At 41.2% G+C, this 16,846-nt stretch overlaps 1 protein-coding gene and 1 long non-coding RNA gene across 3 annotated transcripts in view; one reads left to right on the top strand and one right to left on the bottom strand.

Moving 5' to 3' along the window:
- Window positions 1-16,846, top strand: part of LOC144694402 (uncharacterized) — a 1,120,079-nt gene that overhangs the window by 621,184 nt on the left and 482,049 nt on the right. The gene's annotated exons all lie outside the window — the stretch shown is intronic.
- Window positions 1,632-15,312, bottom strand: LOC144694676 (EF-hand calcium-binding domain-containing protein 6-like). 2 transcript variants are annotated; one of them, XM_078565261.1, is made up of 9 exons: window positions 14,773-14,918; window positions 13,651-13,796; window positions 11,183-11,379; window positions 10,875-10,982; window positions 9,566-9,631; window positions 8,212-8,322; window positions 2,840-2,942; window positions 1,870-1,994; window positions 1,632-1,753 (listed from the first exon to the last, which is right to left on the bottom strand). In XM_078565261.1, exons 1-8 carry the CDS (start codon window positions 14,879-14,881, stop codon window positions 1,905-1,907), a joined length of 930 nt encoding a protein of 309 aa, XP_078421387.1. In that variant the 5' UTR covers window positions 14,882-14,918; the 3' UTR covers window positions 1,632-1,753; window positions 1,870-1,904. The 2 variants fall into 2 exon arrangements, with proteins under 2 accessions (XP_078421387.1, XP_078421388.1); XM_078565262.1 differs by lacking the exon at window positions 1,632-1,753 and having other exon boundaries at window positions 1,822-1,994; window positions 14,773-15,312.

The raw sequence follows: 16,846 nt of genomic DNA on the forward strand, positions 1-16,846 counted from the left end.
GGCATTGGGACCGATTCTGGGAAGATGGGACCTGTACAAGCTAGATGGGTTGCACCCCAGCAGGACCAGGACCAATATCCTCACAGGGGTATTCGCTAGAAAGAAAGGATATACTTGCCATAGAGGGAGTGCAGTGAAGGTTCACCAGACTGTTTTCTGGGATGGCAGGATTGTCGTATGAGAAGAGATTGGGCCGGCTAGGCCTGTATTCACTGGAATTTAGAAGAATGGGGGGGATCTCAATGGAAAATATAAAATTCTGACAGGGCTGGACAGACAGGATGCAGGGATGATGTTTCCTCTGGTTGGGGGCTCTAGAACAAGGGGTCACAATCTCAGGATACGGGTTAGGCCATTTCGGACTGAGATAAGGAGCAACTTCTTCACTCAGAGGGTGGTGAATCTGTGGAATTCTCTACCACAGAAGGCTGTGGAGGCCAAGTCACTGAATATATTTAAGGAGGAAATAGATAGGTTTCTAGACTCTAAAGGCATCAAGGGGTATGGGGAGAGAGTGGGAGTATGGCTTTGAGATAGGGGATCAGCCATGATCATACTGTATGGCAGAGCAGGCTCAAAGGACCAAATGACCTACTCCTGTTTCTATTTTCAATATATTCAATTCCCCTCACAACAAATGACAACATTCCATTAATTTTTCTAATTACTTGCTGTACCTGCAAACTAGCCTTTTGTGATTCATGCACTGGCACCCAGATCCCTCTGAATCTCAGAGCTCTGCAATCTCTCACCATTTAGGTAATATGCTTCTTATTTTATTCTTCCTACCAAAATGGACAATTTCACATTTGCCCACATTATACTCTATTTGCCAGGTCTTTAACCACTCACTTAACCTATCTATGTCTCTTTGTAGCCTCCTTATGTCCTCTTCACAATTTACTTTCCTACCAATCTTTGTGTTGTCAGCAAATTTAGCAACCATTCCTTCAGACCCTTCATCCAAGTCATTACATAAATTGTAAAAAGTTGAGGCCCCAACACTGCTCCCTCTGACACACCACTCATCACATCCCGCCAACCAGAAAAAGACCCATTTATGGCAACCCTGTTTCCTGTTAGCTAGCCAATCTTCTAGCCATGCCAATATATTACCCCCTACACCGTGAGCTTTTATTTTCCGCAATAACCTTTGATGTGGCACTTATCAAATGCCTTCTGGAAATCTAAGCTTCACAAACTTAAGTCTTTGAGCAGAGGCATTCAAACTCACAAGTTTCTGGCCTAGAGGTGAAAACACTACCAAACTGATATCATAGAGATGAAATCTAAAATCTGATTTTCAGCAAAAGGTGATGCTTCATTATAAAAAGGGAGATGTAGTTAGCTAAACAATAAAAATAGGATACATCACCCCATCTTGTACTATTTCCATTTTGTCCTACCTCTTATGCTGAACCTATATCAAATGTAATTGATAAATAAAAATGTTGTACACTGATTCTGGATGTAATGTATATCAATTTCTTAACTGAATTATTACTCAACCTTAGCTTGCAGATTATCCTCAATGATGTCCATGTCACAGTTTAGCTTTCTAGACCGAATCAGAAAGTCACTGTCACCCTTAACTGGTGGATATATTTTTGCATTTGGACAACAAGCTGATTTAGGTGAGAATCCAAAGTGTCGAACAAATTCATAGAAATCCAAAGTGTTATCATGACTGGTAATTAAAGTGCTCCAGAGTTTTCTGACTTCATCTCTAGTGATTGGTGGGTGAATGTCAAACCTGTGTAAAACAATGCAGACAATGTGAGCAATTTACAAGTGGAAAAAATACCCTTTGTAACTATGAGTCGCAATTCCATTAATTTTAATAGGAAAAGCAGGAAACATTTCCTTAACTGTTTCAGTAGCTGATACATTGACTCAGGAGAAAATCATCTGGTGTTCATTTTATCAAGTTTATTAAAGCTTTGTTCTACCATTTGGTATTGTTTCTTCACAAGATCCTGTATAATGTTTGAGATCTAGAATGAAAGAAGTGATTTATAAGTGACAGTGAAATAACATGGTGAAATAATGTTACTTCCAATACTCTTTATTCATATGCTGCCAAAATCAGCTTCCATTGGAAAGCATGTATTCTATTCTTGATAGCCAGTGGGTGAAGGAAGAAACCAGAGCCAAACTTTACTTGGTATAGATTTATTCACAGAGTGAATCATCACAGGTATGTACCTCCGAGCTTGACTCACCCGCTCTGCCAGTAAGTATCCCTTTATATTGTTCAAGTAACCAATCAATGCTGCCCAGCTGTAGATACTTAACCACAATTGTACAATTAACAGCCCACACTTCTCATTAACCAGTCATTAACCTTTTGTCTTAAATACTGAGGTTGGCATTGTCATAGGAAAAGTCCAACCTAGTTTTAGGGTATGCATCAGAAATAAAGTCTTTTATCAATGCATGCTCAAGATTTCTCAAACTGACAGAAAATTTCAAGCAAAACGAAATAGATTAGCAGATTAAATAGCTAACAATATTTCACTTAATTTGATCTTATCAATTCTCTTCAATGACTCTCGACCTTGGAGTCAATTTTCTGAAGGCACATTCCTACTGCACAGCCTTATTCAACAGGACCGCATACTGGAAAATTGTGAGCATATCCCCTACAATCTTCTACCCATTAATAGTCTTACCTAACTAATAAATTAACTTGAATACTGGCCTATCAGTCATAATAAACATGTCAAATAAACTCTGACTCCACCCAAGTCCTTCTATCTGAAGAAGATAATAAGAAAAACTGGTACATCACATCAAATACAAACATTTCAGACAGAAAACAATAGCTATAAATCTTTACCTGATCTGTTGTTCTGCCTAAATTATGCTCTTTGTTTGTCGAATGTTCATTGCTGAGGTTTGTTATCACAGACTTGTCACACAAAAGACTTTTTGCACCTTTACTATTAAGCAATCAAGACAAATGTCACTTAGTACTTGATCTGTTACTGCATTTTAAATATTAGTGATAATTATATACGTTTATATAATATTCTTACTAATCTTGGAATAAAAATTATTTCTGTTTGTCGTTTTCTCCATATCAGTTTTCATCCTTTCCTGAGACTATTAACTCCTGCAGTGAAACAGTGCTAATGGTATCAGGTGTCCCATACAAAGGCTAAACTTAATGTTAGCAGACCGTAGGGGGCATCCGTACCTCATATTCACACTCGTGCACTTACATCAAAGTTTGCTGAATAGCAGTCAGGATTGGGAAACCTTATTAAAATTCCACTCCTAACCCAGGTTAGCTAAAATACTTGTCGCAGATGTACCATCAATCAGGATGAAAGTAGATAACTCAGTACAGACTAGAGATTGAACCCGAGAGTTTCAGGTTTTGCAGCTAATCAGTGCCTTAACCAGCTGAGCTCTTAGGGAAGTTTGCACTATGGACTAATCAAAGAAAAATATATACAATGAGGACAATAAAATACTAGAGGAAAGACCTAACAACTCAGGAGTGGTGAAGTAATCAGTGAGTTATGATAGCCATCTAAATGAGTTAAATTGTATTATGAGTGGTGGCTCTCATATTACCCTATATAATTTATCACTATTCACAAAGTAGTAATGACTGCATGGAACAAAATTCCACTCTAATTCATTCAGCTTATCATGAAAACTGTAAACATGACAAAGCATGACCTCAGGTAACTAATTGCCCAACAGTTGTGACATTCAGTTAAGACTTCCAGGGCTGGCAAGATGCTAGGCCTGGCCACCGCCTCCTCATAAAATCGCGGCCTTGGTGTGTGAGAGTGGTAACAATTAAAATGCACATTTAGACTAATTTCTGTATCTACCAATTATTCTATAGTATGGCGAGTGAGCCATCCTATTATAGGAGGTAGGAATGATGCACAGGAATTTAATGACTCTTCACACTTGGAAAAGGAAAATCTGGTGACATCTGGTGAAAGAGATTGACGCTAAGTTAAAATGCTCAGAGAGCCACTACAGACACGATGGGCCGAATGGCCTCCTTCTGCACTATAACAATTCAGTGATTCTGTGGTGACATAGATTGAAATCTGCGAGACAGTTTTCCTAAGCCACATATATAGATAATCTATATGTTAACAATCATGACGAGCACATCCGAACAGTGAATACATTTGTTCAATAAACCAACAGTGCTTAAATTAAGATATTATTGAAAACAAACTAGATCTGAACTTGTATTGTATTTCTTTTTAATTTAGACTCTGCAGACTAAAATGGGTTTATGGAATGTTGAAATTCAGTAAATGTTCTTTGCGGTGATCCACCAGTCTGTGCAATATTCACACAAAGGCTAGGGTTTTGCCCTTGTCGGGCGGGCTTGACAGGGGTAGGCGGGAGCGTTCAGGAAGCCGACCACTGCCCGCAATCAGGGGCCGACCGTGATTTCACGCTGGTGGGCCAATTAAAGTGCTGCCTCTGAGGGGGTGGGGGGGGGACAGAGCTGCCTCTGGGAGATGAAGAGTTTAAGAATTAAAAATAAGAAATTTTAAATTGATAAAAAACATGTCCCCTCATGTGATTCAGTCACACAAGCAGGAACATGTTATTAATGAAATATTTACATTTTCATTTAACTTTTTATAGCTGATGGAAACGTCATTCCGCTCGTGGATGAGGTTTCCTAAAAAATCCAAAGGCCACTTGGCTTTTTTGCCTGCCCGCCAACTGTAAGGTTGGGTGGCAGCAAAAAATTTAACTCAATTGTGACTTTAATGTCCTTAATGGACCTGTTAATTGTCGGCGGGCGCGCTGCTGACCAAAATATCGCGTGCGTGCGCAATGATGTCGGGACGCTCGCCTGATGTCATCGCACATCATTTTACACTCGTTTGGGTCGGGCGCATGCCCCACCCGACGAGCTAAAAATTCAGGCCAAAAATACATTCACAAACTCAATTGTCATAGGGCTATCTTGCGACTAGTGGGATACTATTCACGGTTTATAACTCGAAATGGACCAGGACCCAGCATTCCACACACAATTATATTGCCGAGGTTCCCAAACCGTGGATTGTGACCGCACCGCCCCCCACACCCCTCGGTGGGGCTGTGATGAGGTTTTGGGGTTTCAAGGCCCGAGATTGTAATGGTAGCTGTAGGACGGCCTAATGGAACTCTTGTAATGGGTCACTTTGATAGAAGTATAACTCCCCAGTGTGCGCCGCGGCAAGAGTCCGGCTGGTTATGGCGAAATCTGCTGGAGGCGTCCTCTGTTTTGCTGCCTTGAGTTTGATCCAGAAGTGTGCACTATGTTGTCCTCGGGCCACAGGTCTTCCCTGTGGCCCGCTCGTCGTTTCTCCTGCTCCCTCGATCGCTTCCACCCATCTCGGCGTCCATCTCCTGAGGCCTCACCCCGCACCCCCCGCCCCCCACCCACCCCCTCCCCCGCTCTCAACTCGCCACTCCCCACCCTCACACTGGGGTCATGTCAGTTTATAAGCATTAAAACGGGTCACAGTGGGACACTGGTCTGTCGTTCTTGTAAAAAAAAATTCCTTTCACCAGAATTAGACGAATGCAGATATCTCAGAGGATTGTGAAGCTAGAGGAAATGACAGATATAGGGAAGGATCAGACCATGGACAGGTTTGAAAACAAGGATCAATCATATTTAAGAATATCTTAAAATGTTACAAAATAGAAGCTGTTAGTAATGTATTAAACTATTCTGGGATAGCACAGTCTTGCTTATAATTCTGCTCTTTAATTCTCAATTTATTCTATTAATATCTAAGGTAAGAAGTAAAGCTTCAAATCAGTAACTAGCGGTAATATTAATATCAAGAAATCTCTCTTTCTTGGTTAAGAGACATGGCTATCAATTTTACAGAATGTAATTCATTTTTCAGCCAAATGGTGGCAGGGCTCCTCATCTGTACAACTGTAGAATAAAATGTTCCATAATGGTAGAAACTTGAAAACAGCTAATTGCTAAAAAGAATTTCTATCATGGTGATAAAAGCAAAATACTGCGAATGCTGGAAATCTGAAACAAAGACAAAAATAGCTGGAAAAACTCAGCAGGTCTGACAGCATCTGCGGAGAGGAATACAGTTAACATTTCGAGTCCGAACGACTCTTCATCGGATGAGTTTGACAAAACCGCATAAAAAGAATGAGCACGTCAGACTCCATCCAAGGAGGGTCACTTGCACTTATTAAGCTAAATGCTACGTCATTGTCCTGCAGACATTTACCTTTGTCATATTATAAAACAACTTGTATGACATTTTGTTATTAAACATATCATGCTCTAGTTTTGTATATTTTGCATTCATATAATAGTATTTTTATTATTTGTGACTAAATCAATTTTATAAAGTATGGGTTAAAGCTTTGGATTTCTGTTTTAAAATGCAGTTCATCTGCAATAAGATGAATAATGAGGCATTGTACAAAATGACTGCTAATTTTAATTTTTTTTGCCAGTTGCAGATTGGATGTCAGTAACTTCCATCCAGCATATTAAACTATAATTACCCTGAGATCCAATGTCTACAGAGATTGTATCTTGTAAAGTTTTCAAGTTTTTGTTAGTTTTCTCAGGATGAAAGTTGCTAGGATTTTGTGGTAAGAATAACAGTAAGGCTAACAGTGCTCACCGTTATTATGAAGTAAATTGGAAAACAACTTCTGATGTCCACACATGCGCAGTTAAACAAAGAAATCCTTTAGTTGCTGCCAAAGACCCCAATGCTACACAAGCTGCACTGAACTGGTACCTCGCCAATAGACATGGGGCAGAATTTTGCCGTCGGCGAGCAGGGGGCGGGGCCCGCTCACCGATGTGTAAAATGACGCGGGATGATGTCGGGCGGAACCCCCGACGTCATCCCAGCCCATTTAAATTTTCAGGAAGGCGGGGGCACAGCAAAATCAGCTGCGGGCCCGCCGACCTGCCAATGGCCAATTGAGGCCATTGACAGGATCATTTAACCAATTAAAGGACCTGCCCGTCCAACCTTAAGGTTGGCGGGCAGGCCAGGAGCCCCGGCAGGCAATAGATAAAACATGAAACCTCATCCAGCGGTCGGATGAAGTTTCATGCAGGGTTTTAAAATTTTTAATAAAGTTGTTCTGCAAATTGTCACATGAGGGGGACATGTTAGGAAATTGTTTTTTCTATTTTTTAATATTTTTCAAATTGAAAGCGATCTCCCTGAGGCAGCACTTAGCCTCAGGAAGATGTGCACTCTTTCGTGCGCATGCGCGAAAGAGCGCACTCTCGCTTTCAGGGAATCCCCCCCGCCTGTACAGGAAGCGCATAGCGCTTCCCGCCAGACGTCACGCTGGGCAGGCCTTAATTGGCCTGCTCTCGTAAAATGGCGGTGCGGCCTGCTTCGCTGGTGGGGATCGGCTCCCCACCCACCGGAGGTTGGGTCGGCCCTGCCCGTCCGGCAGGCAGAAAATTCTGCCCATGATGTTGAAATCTATGCAGGGGCAAGATGTTTCTGCATACACCCACTAAACACCCAAGAAACATTTTGGACTAGTCTATTCAGGTGTAAGTGATTTTTTTTTAATGGCATGACCAGTCTCACTTACCACTGAACAACCTCTCTGGTACTAAATTTTTAATTTGGTAAGTGTGGAGTCTCTTCCCTTCAGATTTTAATTATTGTTGGAGAGTTAACGAAGATTAAAAATGAAAACATTTGTCTTTATTCTCTTGTTCTATTTTATATCTCTTTCTCTAATCCTGATTTTCTTTCTGTAAAGTCTGTAAACATACTGAATAGTGAGTGTCATTCCATGGCCATTTACCACAAAATCCAGGTGATTATATCACTCTTTCATTCACCAAAGCAGCTGTAGTGAATGAAAAGGCCACTTAATTGCATTATTCTGTTCTCCAATCTCTTGGAATGCACACTTTACATACCTAGCCACCAACAGAGATGGTGAGCATCTCCATTAACAAGGAAATCATCTATTTTATGAATATCCATATGTGTGATGCCAAAAAATGATTTTGAATGCCAGTTAATGTTACAATCTCAGTGACTTATTCATCCTTGTCAAATTAGAGCTAGGCAGGTCTTTGATAGAAGAATTGATTGATAGCTGTTAGGAACCACATTATCTGAGGGTGTTTGTTCTTTTCAACATACACCTTTGGCCTCAAATTGGAATGCATCTGACCTATAATAAAGACCTACTTACCAACTGTCAAACATGGACATAAACTCGAGGTATTTTACATTGCCTTGGGCATCAAGTGGTATCCGGTCCTTCAGGTAATTCACTTCTTCATCAGACATGTTAATGCCAAACCTTGCAGGGTAAACAAGAAAAAAACCCAGAAAATAACCAGACAATATTAAACACAAGGTGCAATTTCATCTTCTTTAGAAAAAGTTAAATTCAGAAGAATACTGCAAACGAAGAAAGTAGTTTACAAGCACAATGTGTCACTATGTAGTGCAGAATACCAACTCCACTGGAGTACTTCTCCTACCTGTGCACTAAGAAAATGTGTCAAAATAATTAGCTCATTCTCTGTTGACCTAGTTTACAACATTTCAGAACAGTTTTGGCTTACACACAAAAGTCTTTTTTTTTTGCTTCAACACAATGTAGAAAATTTCATCCGGCAATACTTAATATGCTCAAAGAGCATGTCCGTTTCTAGAATGGGAAGCTCATTATATACCATCCCAGAATTCAAAAATATATATATAACCTTGAGGGTTATATATTTTTCTGTGTGAGGATTTTCCTAATCTTCTCAAGAATTCCTCCTTTTTTTCATAAGATCCTGTGCATGTTATTGTCACACTATCCCACAGCCACCTGGTACTCTGACTCAATCAAAGGAGGAGAGATAGGGTAGTTTACCTGACGATGAATAAAAAACAGCTTAACAATCTGGACAATAAATGTAAAAGGAGAGACAACTATCAAAATATACCAAATCCTTGAGAGGCCTATATGTTTTTCAAATTGGCTGTCCTATGGGCTCAGAGTGAGGCTACAATAAATTAGTTCATGGGTATTATTTTAAACTGTAGGCTTAGGCCTACAGCAATTGTTTTGAGACAATCCTGACTCATTGGCCCTGATATTTGCAGGAAGGTGGTGAGATCTGCGGTTCACATCGGCCTGCAATTCAACACCCGCAATACCACCAAGATCCAGTGCCCTCCCGATGTCATCCACATCCCTCAATTTATTCCCTAACCGGCCCCCCACCATGTCCTTCTTGGTCCCAGCTCAAGGAAATGGCCAGCCAGCATTAATGCTGGAACAGAGAGAAAAGTCTGAGGCATTCAACATCTGTAAGATATTTAAATGTGCAATTTGCCTTCTGGAAGTGGGTCCTCTGTCCCATCTCCATTAAAACTGGCAGTGGGCAGGGCCATTGCATGTATAGATCCCTTTCCACAAAGTTTACGGAAAACAAAATTCCACATTATTACATATATTACTGGCAATTTAGTATCACAAATGTTTGCCTGTATTGTCTATAATCTTACAAAAACTGTAAATCATCCATGCGAGAATTGAAAAAATGTACCTGCTTTTTAGGATTGTCCAGAAGTCTTGTTGGCTGATCACGTCTCGTTTCTGCTTGTCAATTTTACTGCAAATCAAGATAATAGCAAAATGATATCTATTTATAATGGTACATGTTGCATATGCTTCTAATGAATGTACATGTAATGTATGTGACATTGTGCAGATTTATGACATCACATTACTCAGCCGCTGACCTTTCCTCAACTCATCTACTGATGAAACCTTCATTCACATTTTTGTTACATCCAGACTTGACTAATCCAATTCTCTCCTGGCTGATCTCCCATCTTCCATTCTCTCTGCCTCGCTTCCTCTTTTAGAATGATCCTAAAAGCATACTGCTTTCATCCAAGCTTTTGGTCAGCATTCCTGATCATGGCTCAGTGTCAAGAATGGCAAAAATGTTATTGTCCTTGCTAAACGCTTTGGGACATTTTGCTGTGTTTTATATGCACTTTATAAATGTAAGTTCTTATTGAGTCAGAAGACTGTAATATAGACTTACAATTCAGTGCAGAATTAATGGGGTGTTGCATTGTCAGAGGATTCCATCTGTTGGTTGAAATGTTGTACTAACCTGTCCAATCAGATGACCGGCAGCTCTGCAGTGCCACTGCGAGGTCCCTCTGCTGAGTTTGCAAGGAGAATGAGAGGAGGCCTCCATTCTGAGGTTCAGTTACAGGGGAGGAAAGCACTTAATTTTTCTGCTGGGGTCAAGCAGGTAGTCCACGGCATTCATTGTGGAAACTCCCCTGGTAATGGAGTTGGGGATGCCTTTGCTGCCAGTGGCACCCTCCTTGCTTAGGCATTGGCGTCCTCCTTGCTTAGGCATTGGAGCCTCCCCCATTGAGAGGCTGCAGAGAGGCCGCCACTATGCAACTAGTAGCCTTCGCATGTGGCTGAGGGCCACTCTGTCCTGCTGCCAGCTAAATGCTGCTAGCCCAGTAAGTCAGCCCTGGGCCTTTAATTGGCTAAATTGGTTGCCCACTTCTGGTCAGTGAGCAGTCCTACCGCTGCTGTTCCTGCCACTGGGAAACTTCCCCAGTAACAACACTGCATTGAAGAGCTGTCCCAGCATGGTTCCCTGGCATTTCACTGGGCACCCCCCCCCCACCACATTTCTATGCCCAGCACCTGAGGGGCAGTAAAGTCTCACCCAATGGGTGCCTCCTGCCTGCAGTATTTGCCTATAACAACATTGATTGTACTTCAAAAGTTACTAATTCATATTCTAAGTACAACATTTTTTTTCTTTATTATCAGTTCATGATAATTATCAGGCACATAAAATTGAATGTATCACTTACTGGAAATTTCCTAAAAGAGAAAGGAACTCATTATGCAACAGTTCCATTAGCTTTGCCTCCAAAGCAGTCACTGAAGATTGAGAACCAAAGCTTCTGATTTTGTTAAATCTGTGCAGGACAATGAAGAACTATTAAAAACATTAAAGACAGAATTCATCCTGAAATAATTTTATAGCATACATACACTGCATTATTTGTATAGTCTGAACAATTCCTGTAGCACCAGTTCTCTACCACAGGTACTAAGCAGAGAAATACTTCAAAGACAAAATACCTACTGCTGTATGGCTTCATCGTCAGCAACTCACCTGTGATTTTCATCAGTTATAATTCTGTGAGGAACTCCGTTCCCACTTCTATCTTGAAAATTGTGAAGAAATTCCATGTAGCTTATATTTGCTGCATCTTCTTGAAGACCACAACGTACAAGGAAAGTATTTAGCTGGTCTCCTTTAAGTCGAAGGTTGTACTTTTTCAGAACACGCAAGAAGTTTTCTCTGGTTACCTTCATGTAAAGTAGAATCCCAGAAGTGGTTTAGCTAGGTTTTGGTGCTGACACTCTTTCAGCACAAGGTAAATTCTTACTTTTGTTAATTGGTAAATGGGCTTACCAAGGTGACTGACAATATGTTTACACCTCAAACCAGTTGATATCAACGTTTATCCTGTAATATACAGTTTGCCATTGTGTTAATATTCAACCCCTGCCCTTTCACATTTTTAGTTATTGTATAAATGGTTATGTATTTTAAGCTTGCCCTATCATGCTCTGCAGCAGAGTGCTGTGCACCTGTCTGGCGAAGGTCATCACACACACATCTTGTTGACACAATTGAATGCAACAATGTGCATCATAACTGGAACTCTCTGTTCAACACCTCTCCCCTGGCTTCCTGTCCACACACACATCGCTCTGCCACATATCAGCCGACTGACGAAAACCCAAAAGCTGGCTGAAACCATCACATACTACTCCATGATGACCTGTTCAACCCACCTGCTGCCCACCTTCCATCTCAGCGCCCCATATGGAGCACCCTTTCTGAGCAAGATCTACCAGTAGATATCCTTTGGATCAAGGAATGGGTAACATGGGAAGCCATGAACAAGTTGCTTGTGACAAACCCCATCTGTTGAATGGCAGGCTGTGGCCCTTGCTAAGTAGGTTCTGGACAGGCCAGGGTCCCTGTACAGTCAGCCTCCACCACAGGGACCTCAGTACAAACCCCTTATGGACTTGTGGAAATACACAAACCATGCTGCACATTACCGAAGAGTGTCCGCTTTACAGACTAATTGGTGTACTAATCACCTTAAACCCAGCAAATTAGGTGGCTATCACTTAGCTTCGGGCATTTGCATTCACTAAATAAAAAATATTTTAAAATGTTACCAGCTGACTTTAATGAAAAGTCAAATCAGGCAGAGTGTAAAATGAGCACCCAATCCAATCCTGTTAATTTTCCACTGGACAAGTTTGGTTAAAATTACCCCATTATCTTTTGGACATAACTTCTATTCTAGTATTTAACTCTAAAGAAACCCCCAAATAGAGGTCATTATTTTGATGCAGTTCACTTTTTGAAAAGACTTAAATTCCACTTTTCTAATATTACTGAGAACAATGCCTTTGACAGCATGCATTTCTCTAAGACAAATTGGACAATGGATCAGACACGACACAGATGCTTCCCTCCAGTGTGCTGGCATGCACCCTCACCCCAAGTTTTTGCAAAGGACATTAATAGCACCATTACAGCAACTCACCAAGGCTCCTTTGACAGCACCTTCCAAACCCGTGACCTCTACCACCTAGAAGGGCATAGGCAGCAGATGCATGGGAACACCACTCCAAGTCACACATCATCCTGATTTGGAACTATATCACCATTCCTTCAGTGTTGCTGGGTCAAAATCCTGAAACTCCCTGCACTGTGGACTAACACCACATGGACTGCAGCGGTTCGAGAAGGCAGCGCACCACCACCTTCTCGAGGGCAATTAAGGATGGGCAATAAATACTGACCTAGCCAACGATGGCCACACCCCATGAACGAATATAAAAAATTGCCACTACTCCACTCACCAGACTCATTGACTTTGTGGACTGTCAAAGCTGAATCATTAAATTAGTGTTTAATATCTGGAAGTGTATTTACATTGTGGGTTAATTATACTGGGAACTGAGTCAAGGCTCCACGGAATTATTTACTGTTAAAACTGTATCCCTTCAGTCTAGGCTGGATTCCAGCCCAGTTTCCATTGTGTCCCTCAGTCCCTTAATTTGGTAATATAAATATTCTCTTTTCAAAATTGGACTTTCTTCAAATAGCAAAAGTGCACTGTCTTCATAAAAAATCATATCACACACAAATCATATGACAATAAGTTCCAATGCATGCCATATGCTTTCAAGAAAATAAAAAATTGTTTACCTAACACTGTTATGAAGATAGTGCCCCTTAATTGTCTCCACCATATAACTCTATGCAGTTACTCTATTAAGTCTACAGTCTGTTCCAAATGTTACTTGAAAGTTGGCACATTCCCCAAAGAACTGAATAGGAGCCTGGACAAAGGCAAACTTGTTTTGCACACTGGAATATTGAGGCTTTTCAGCTCCTCCTGCTCCATACTGACGCGCATAATTCCTTCTGACTAGAACAGACAAACGCGAACGGAGGTCGAAAATCGCCTGAGAATAGAATGTAACTTTGAGCAATCAGTGCAGCTTTAATGAACATTTAATATCAATAGGTCTGAAGGACACTGTTACCTTTCCAGAATTGCCTTGGTCATAGTAATAGAAATCAGCCAGCATACACTTGAAACGCTCCCTAAACTTTTCCTTTAACCAGTTTTCTATGTCCAATGTCAGCTTTCTCTCCACGTCTGCTTTGGTTTGGTTTCTTCCTGGGGATCCTGCATTTGAATATGAAAGGTTATCCACTAATGTAAAAGTAAACAAGATCTAGCTGGGGAAAGAAGCTGAATCTCTTAAATTTGACGCATTCGTCAGTTCATATTGAAACCCGTGCATAACATGTGCACCTTTAATTATGCCACAACTTTTAACCAGCAGAAAATGTATGGCAGGTTATTAAATGGTACTGGTTTTAGTTACTGGTTTATGGGCTGGATAAAAAACGAAGGGATGCTAATTTCACTTTATTTTTGGATTTCACATCAAGCAAAGCTCCCAGCCTCCAAGTCCCCCTATGTGTTCTTACACATGCACACAACCAAAAATCTGTTCCAATTTTGTGGTGCTTGAGTGCAATTTTATAATGTGCATTTTTGTTACTTCCAATTCTCATTTGGGGGAGAATTTAGCTCCAACTGTGTGGCAGAAACTAAGCAGTAGCTGAATTGGAGGTGCCGATCTTTCTGCCCCATTCTCCGTTGCCCTATTTCCCCGGGTCTTCCACCAGGTGGGGAGGCACCTTCTTGTATTTAGGTTGAAGCTTCATTTAACAATGCAACTCAGAGTTCTATGACATAAATAGGACACCAGTGCCATTTTAACTGTCTACCGAGCAGTGGACACTCCAACAGAACAGTAGAAGAGTTTAAATTATTTTCATGAGGTCGTAAGGAGGAAGAGCACACCTCCAGGTTCTACAAGAATAATGTGGGCCTCAGCCACCCTGGGCTCTCTCAGTCTCAACTGCAAAACCCCCTCCCCACAAGCCTATCTTTTTCCCACCCTGGAGCTGGAAAACAGCCTCGCGACACCCACCTGCTGCCTGCAGCTCACTGCATATATGTTAGCAAGGCCTAACCCTCAGAATATACTGGGCACTATGGAACAGCCAGCCCCGCACTCCACCAGTCACCGGTTTAATACTTAAAGTCCACCATGAGTTTCACGAAGTGTAGAGAAAGCATCCATACGTACTTGGCTGATCTTCTGGTAATTGGAATCTGGTTATCTTGCCAAGCGCTGATGGAACTGATCCCCATCCTTCCCTGTTATCACTTTTCATTTGGAAATTCAATGTCCTCATTAAGCTATCGGCTTTAACAATTCCAAGGTCACCTGGGTCATACCTGGAGATGGTATTGATAAAGGATAGAGGAGCTCAGAAGAGGTTTAACATGGAAAGGAGATACAAATCAATTGTATATGAAATCAAAGTACAGGAGCTAAAGTTCTACATAATTGTGTGGGGAGGACCTGCTTTCTTTTAAAAAAATAGTGGCTTAAAACAATTTAACTGCAAATGTAATGTCATGTATGAACATTCTCATCATGGAAGCATTATACCTAATGTATAGATTTGTTGCATAGTTAGGCCACAGTATATCTACAAACAGCACAAACTCAACTGGGGCTGTTCCTGAACAAAGAAATTATGATCAAGAATTAACCATGAGGTGAATGGTTTTCTGAATCTTGCATCCTGTCATCAATCTGCTGCACAATCACATCAATCTTTTGTGAAAATGATTTTCCAAAAATATTGTGGGCAACTAATATCTGTATTTTCACTGATGCTTTCATTGGCCAATTAACTACACAATTGTCCTGAGGTATCTACAGGTATACTTATATTCCAGCTAATGATCCAAGACTGTTGCTGGAATGTTGGTTCCAGCCAAATACTACCTTGTTTACACTGCCTGCTCCTGGAATTCTTCTGTCCTGGAGCAAACTCTGGTTCTGCTTTCCCAAATGCTACACCCAGTGATTCACACTTAAATGTTCAGAGAATGCAGGCACAAGCATCCACATTCTCCAAGCATTTAAAACAACTCAGGATGCCTTTAAAAAGTATGAACAAGGTCTAACAGGTGCCCAAGGACTTAGTAAACCAGGCTTGATAATAGGCTGGAACTGAATGGACTCAAACTGCTTTTATCCAAGGGTTAGATTGGAATCCCACTGCGACTTTTCCATTGTTACAAAGCACATCCTAAGAAAACCCCTTTGCTGAGAAGTTAATACTCAGTTGAATGTAGTGTTACATGGGTTTCTTACATAGCAGGACTATGTATAATTGTACTATGCAGTACTGTATAATTAGTTAATTCAACTTGTGAGCGTTTCCCAGCTCTAAGTACCAACTTGAGGTAAAAAGAGTTAAACATATGGGGCTCAATTTTCCTCTCAATGAAAAGGTGTCACTACTTTCATGTGCCAATATACTGTTCACATCCAAGAATGCCCACATAAGATCAATCCGTCAAATGCCAGTTTACATGACTATATTTTCCCCACCATCTTTAATGTAAGGAGCTAAAAACGTTAATAAGCAGGAACCAACATTTAGCCACAAAATTTGGTTGCATAGCGCCCTTATTTCTGGCAGCATAGGTGTTCTCTTGGGTCTGAAATGGTGGCTGTGCCACACTTCTGGTGGAGGTGCTGCCCATGCTCCATGTTGGGTAGGTTGTTAGTGTGGGGCACTGGCAACACCTGCTGAAGTATGCAGAATAGGAAGATCATGATGTCATTCAGCGTGTAATGCTGATTTGTCACTAGCCATGTTTGATTTCAATACTAAAGTTAACATCCTCTTGTAATCTCACACAGCCGAACATCTGTTCAGAAGCTGGGAGGAGCCCCAACCAGTGCTTTTTAAAGGTATCTTCAACAATTTTCAGTTCGTTGGGGACTGATTTCTACTGGCTGTTGCTGAGTTAGAAGAAGGGCTTGAAAGTTTGTATTTCTAATTAAAGTTGGTGAAGTTTACAGGAAATGGTGTTGCACATGGTGACAGCCTTGGTTCTCACTTCAAAGTTTCTGTTCAGGCCAATTGATCTCAGTCATGGGTTCCATAGTTTTTATTCTCCTTGGCCTGCAGGGGAAATGGGAAATGGGCAGAGGTGACAAAAAAATGACAAACTGCTAGAAGAGGGAGGAGCTAGAAGGGGAGGAGGGGGGAGAAGGGCTCGCAGCAGGAGGCCAGTCACCCAAGGCAAGAGAGCAATTCTCCTACTGCTCCATCAGCGTGGAGCTGCCATGGAAA

The sequence above is a fragment of the Cetorhinus maximus genome, chromosome 20 (genome assembly GCF_964194155.1).
Source record: "Cetorhinus maximus chromosome 20, sCetMax3.hap1.1, whole genome shotgun sequence".
Taxonomy (NCBI): domain Eukaryota; kingdom Metazoa; phylum Chordata; class Chondrichthyes; order Lamniformes; family Cetorhinidae; genus Cetorhinus; species Cetorhinus maximus.

What these genes read in the sequence shown, in the direction of transcription:
- LOC144694676 (XM_078565261.1), bottom strand. Translation starts at nt 14,881, where the DNA reads ATGAGGACATTGAATTTCCAAATGAAAAGTGATAACAGGGAAGGATGG. An exon ending in ACCAAGGCAATTCTGGAAAG is followed by an intron (nt 11,380 to 13,650) that starts GTAACAGTGTCC and finishes CTTTACATGAAG; the next exon opens with GTAACCAGAGAAAACTTCTT. An exon ending in TGGACAATCCTAAAAAGCAG is followed by an intron (nt 8,323 to 9,565) that starts GTACATTTTTTC and finishes TTACCCTGCAAG; the next exon opens with GTTTGGCATTAACATGTCTG.